We start from the raw sequence: 5,388 nt of genomic DNA on the forward strand, positions 1-5,388 counted from the left end.
TTGAGTGCTTTCTATTCAACAATTTGCTAATGATAAAAAATATTCATAGAGTGCTAGGAGTTACCCAGAGAATTAAAATGAGAAGATCTTTCCATTTTTCATACAGCACCTGCCTTCTCAAAGTAATACATTGCTATCTACACAGACCTTTGGGCTTTTACAATGATCATGAGAGACTCTCGTTCACTTCTCAAGTCAGAGCTTAGCATTACATTTTTTTTTAACCAGAAATAGAATTTTTTTTTAAAAAAAAAACACAACAAAACAAACCTAGGAGTATTGTTTAACTTCTTCATAGCAAGCAGGAGAACAGACATGAAACATTATAGGAAGCTGTATTGCTCCAAAAATATCACAGGACCGGATAATACGCAAACCTTCACCAAACATGGGACCCCAACACCACTCACAATGAGAAGTCCTGCAATGAAGGGAAACATCAAGTCACTGTTTAGGAAATGTCCACAAACACTAAATAATAAATACTGCATTTAATGTGCTACAAGACTCCAAATAATGCAAATAGACCTTTATTTTGGCTGACCTCTCACCATTCAAACAAGAACCAAGACATTCTCAAAGAAGAAATTAAATGCTAAAAGAATACAACAATAAAATATATGCATTATACTACCCTGTTATTAGTGGTATGTACCATAGAGTCAGAACCAACCCATAGCTGACTCTCCAGCAGATTTTCAGAGGCAGGTAATAGCAAGGAAGGAATTTATCCATCCTTCTCCAGTGGAGCAGCTGGTGGCCTTGAACTGTGTGCCTTAAGGATTGTAGTACAGATTCTTGCTGCTAGGCCACCAGAGTGGGGTGTGTGTGTAAACATTTATAGTTTTCTATAAATTTGTAAATATTTTGATATATTTCTAGTCTTCTAAAACATTTATATACATAAATAATTTATATATAATCAGTCAGGAAGAGATTGCCTATTTTTCTTCTCCAGAGCAACTTGAGAATCCCAGGAACTGCCTGCCTTTGGGTTGATGGCACAACTCCTTAACTGCTAGGCCACCAACACTCCAGGCTGTAAATTGTATAAGAGGAGATTGTCATTCTCTCTCTAAGCAGCTGGTGGGGAGACACACACACACACACACACACACACACATATGGCTTAATGGTAAGGAATTATGCTACCAAAGAAAAGGCACACAGTTCAAATCCACCAGCTGCTACCCCAGAGAAAGATGGGCAATCTCCTCTTGTGCAATTTACTGCTTATGAAAACTCACTGGGGGGTCAGCTACCAGTTGATTCTGACTTGAAGGTACTCAACAACAAACATGTGTATGTGTATGTGTATGTGTATGTGTATGTGTATGTGTATGTGTATGTGTATATGTATGCACTGCTGGTGGTCCAGTGTTAAGCAGCCACACAGCCAAAGGCATGTGGTTCAAATTTACCAACTTCTTCTTGCACTGCCAAAAGAACAAACAAATTTGTCTGGGAAGAAGTGCTACTTAGAGGTAAAGATAGTAAAACTTCCTCTCACATACTTTGGGCATGTTCTTGGAAGGGCTAGTTCTTGGAAAGAGGCATCAGGCTGGGAAACGTAGTTGTTGTTAGGTGCCATGGAGTCAGCTAAGATTCATAGCAAAAGTAAAAGAGAGGAAGACCCTCAAAGAAGTGGACTAACCTTATGACTACAACAACAGGCTTGAGCCAGACAGAGATCAAGAAGATGGTATAAAGCAAGGCCAAGTTTTATCTATTGTTCACAGTGTTGCTATGCATTGTAGCCAACTCAGTGACACCTACTAACAACAACAAAGGATAAACGTTTTGAAACCACTTTGATAGCAGATTCGAGTAAAATTAAATCCTTGACCTGTTCAACATTTTCTCCATGTTTTCTGATGTTGCCTATTGGTATAGTTTTGAGGAATTTTGTTTTCTTGATGTTGAAGCATAACCCATATTGAAGGCCATAGTCTGAGCTTCTTAAGTAAATGCTTCGAGTTCTTGTCACTCTCTGTATCCTGTTCGTGATATAGATTACTGGCGAGTCTTCCTCAAATCCTGATGTATATTGGTCAAATTCTCAAATTCATTTGCTCAGCATATATTTTGAAAGGTGCACACCTTTCCTGATTTTAAACTGTGCAGTATCCCCTTGTTTTGTTTTATTGACTTCTTGATCTATGCACTGCTTTTGCAAGAGCACAATTAATACCTAAGTAATAGCTTCAGAATATTGGAAAATGAGGCTCAGTTGAGACTACATTTTTGTTATTATGAGAAACCAGTGGAGCACTTGGGGACTTGAGTCAATGTATTAACAATAACACTGTCATTTGGGTCTGTAATAAAGAATATTTTAAATATTTTTAAATGCCTACAATTGTATTTTGTGTAAAAGTACAAAAAGGGTTTAAGATTTGCTCACCTTTGTAATACATTTTTTATTTTTTCTGGGATCACATCATAATATTGAAATAGGTTATTTTTTATAAAGAACAAAGAAGCTATGTGAACAAGACACTGTGGACTATTGCAAGAATTCTCTTTCCAAAAAAAAGGATGAGTGTAATTATTCTCAAATTGGATTTTTTTCAGGTTCAACTTCAAAATTCCAGGTGGGAAAGAAGTCAGATCATTTCCATCCACATTTAGCTTTTCAAGGGATCTGCACAGAAAGGAAACTATATTTTAAAACAGATTCATGCAGTTTACAATATTAAAATGAAATTCTGATCCAGAGTTAGTGGAAAACTATCAAATTTGATAGCAGTAAAATATGTAACAATAACAAATACAATAACAATAACAAAATATGCATTTAAGTATTTTCTATAAAGTAAGACTTTATTTCTAAAACAAGCAAGCCATGTAAAACTATGGAATTAAGTACATTTATGTGCATAATGAATTTAAAACATGTGTTCTGGATCTTTGCAATATGTCTTATCATTATGGAACAAGAAATAATATCCCAAAACACCCTGAGATAATAAATATCACATTACACACTAAACGATGCTGGAATGGACTCATAGCTGACCCTCCATCAGGTTTTAAATTGCATGGAAGGAGATTGCCCATCTTTCTCTAATGGTACAGCTGGTGGATTTGAACTGCATGTCTTTGGGTTGGTAGCACAACCTCTTACCATTAGACCACCAGAGCTCTCTTAACATATGATACAGGTGTATTTTTGCTTCTATTTGAGGCCAAGTAGATTCTAACTCTTGATGACCCTGTTTGTTCAGAGCAGAACTTGTCCTTAGGGTTTTCAATACTGTAAACTGTAGGAAGAATATTGTCAGACCTTCTGCCATGGTACAACTGGATGAGTTTGAACTGCCAACTGAGTTAATAGTTGAACACTTAATCATTTGTATCATTCAAGTGTTTGTTGTTGTTGCTATGTGCCATTGAGTTCACTGTACAACAGCCCTAAACCCTCCTCTATCCTGTGCCAATCTCACAGTCTCTGATACACCCAGCCTGATTACCCCAGTCACTGAATCAATCCACCTTATAGAGGATCTTTCTCTCCTGCACTGTCCCTCCACCCTCCCAAGCATGACATCCTTTTCCAAGGATTGGTCCCTTCTTGCAATATGTCCAAAGTATGTCAGACAAAGTTTCAGAATCCTTGCTTCCAAGGAGAAGCCGGGTTTAATCCTCTCTAGGATGAACCCGTTTGTTTTCTTACCAGTCCATGGTATATTCAATACTCTTCTCCAACACCGCAGCTCAAAGGCATCAGTTTTCCTTCTATCCTCCCTAGTCATTGTCCAGCTCTCTGATACATAGCAAGTAATTGCAAAGACTATGACCTGTATCAGGCACAACTTCGCCTCCAGAGTGACATCATTGCTCTTCAGTACTTTGGAGAGGTCTCTAACAGCAGACTTTCCCATTGCAATATGTCTTTGAATTTCCTGGCTACTGGTGGCAAGAGTGTTGATTGTGGAGCCAAGCAAACTAAAGCTGTGAGCAATCTCAATCTCTTCACCATCCATCCTGATGCTGCCAATTGGCTCAGTCGTGAGAATCTATTTTCTTGATATTGAGCCTCCATCCATATTGAAGGCTGCAGTCCTTGACCTTCTGCAGCAAACCCTTCAGGTCCTCCTCAGTTTCAGCAAACAGGGTTGCGTCATCTGCATAATGCAGATTGTGGATGAATCTTCCTCCAATCCTGATGCCACACTTCTCCTCATACAGCCGAGCCTCTCAGATAATCTGTTCTGCATATACGTTGAAAAGATATCGAGATAGGACACATCCCTGATGTACACTCTTCCCAAGTTTGAACCATGCAGTGTTTCCTTGCTTTGTTCTAATGATTGCCTCCTTGTCCAAGTATGGTTTTCACATTAGCACGATCAAGTGCTCTGAAATTCCAATTCTCAGAGTCAGCCACAGTTTGTTATGATCCACAAAGTCAAATGCATTTGCATAATCAATGAAACACAGGTAAACATTCCTCTGGTACTCCATGCTTTCAGCCAAGATCCATCTAACATTAGCTACAATATCCCTAGTACTATGAGTCCTTCTAAACTCAGCCTGCACTTCTAGCAGTTCTCTGTTGATGTGCTTTTCCAGTCAGGTGTGAGGCCTTGACCACCAATGAGCAAAGACCAGATGAGTTGTGGGAGGATATCAAGAGTATCTATCATCCAGGAAGAGTGCAAAACATCATTACAAAGACAGACGCGGAAGATAAAACCAAAATGGATGTCAGAAGAGACTCTGAATATTGCGCTAGAGCACCGAGAAGCCAAAGCAGAGGGAAGAAGTCAAGATATTAAAGAGCTGAACAGAAGATTTCAAAAGGCAGTGCAGGAAGCCACTCTGCCAAAGGACCTCTCCAAGGACCAGTGCAGGAAGACAAAGTAAAATATTATAATGAAATGTGCAAGGAGCTGGAGTCAGAAAATCAAAAGGACCAAACTCACTCAGTATTTCTTAAGCTCAAGGAACTGAAAAACAAATTCAAACCTTGAGTTGCTATACTTAAGGATGCTTTGGGCAGAATATTAAATGATCCAGGAATTATTAAAAGAAGATAAAAAGAGTATACAGAGTCACTGTACTGAATGAAAGGATTTGGCAGACACAGAAGAATTTAATGGAAGAACGTATGAGCACGAGCCTATGGTGATGAAGGAAGAAGTTCAAGCTGCTTTGAAGGAAATGGAAAAAAAGGGCTCCAGGAATAGATGGTATACCAATTGATGTATTTCAACTAATAGATGCTGCCCTAGATGTGCTCACTAAGTTGTGTCCAGAAATCTGGAGGACAACCACTTGGCCAACTGACTGGAAGAAATGTATATTTGTTCCCATTTCAAAGAAAGGTGATCCAGAGTGTGGAAATTATTGAACAATCTCATTGATATTGATATCACATGTAAG

At 38.6% G+C, this 5,388-nt stretch overlaps 1 protein-coding gene across 1 annotated transcript in view; it reads right to left on the minus strand.

Moving 5' to 3' along the window:
• Window positions 1–270: 270 nt before the first annotated feature.
• Window positions 271–5,388, minus strand: part of LRRC63 (leucine rich repeat containing 63) — a 74,442-nt gene continuing 69,324 nt past the window's right edge. The window contains exons 7-8 of the mRNA XM_006884605.1: window positions 2,405–2,644; window positions 271–421 (exon numbers count right to left, since the gene is read on the minus strand). Of these exons, the coding sequence (XP_006884667.1) occupies window positions 271–421; window positions 2,405–2,644 (391 nt within the window). The remainder of the gene's footprint in view (window positions 422–2,404; window positions 2,645–5,388) is intronic.

The sequence above is a fragment of the Elephantulus edwardii genome, unplaced genomic scaffold (assembly GCF_000299155.1).
Source record: "Elephantulus edwardii isolate Elephantulus edwardi_28Jun2011 unplaced genomic scaffold, EleEdw1.0 scaffold00036, whole genome shotgun sequence".
Taxonomy (NCBI): Eukaryota; Metazoa; Chordata; class Mammalia; order Macroscelidea; family Macroscelididae; genus Elephantulus; species Elephantulus edwardii.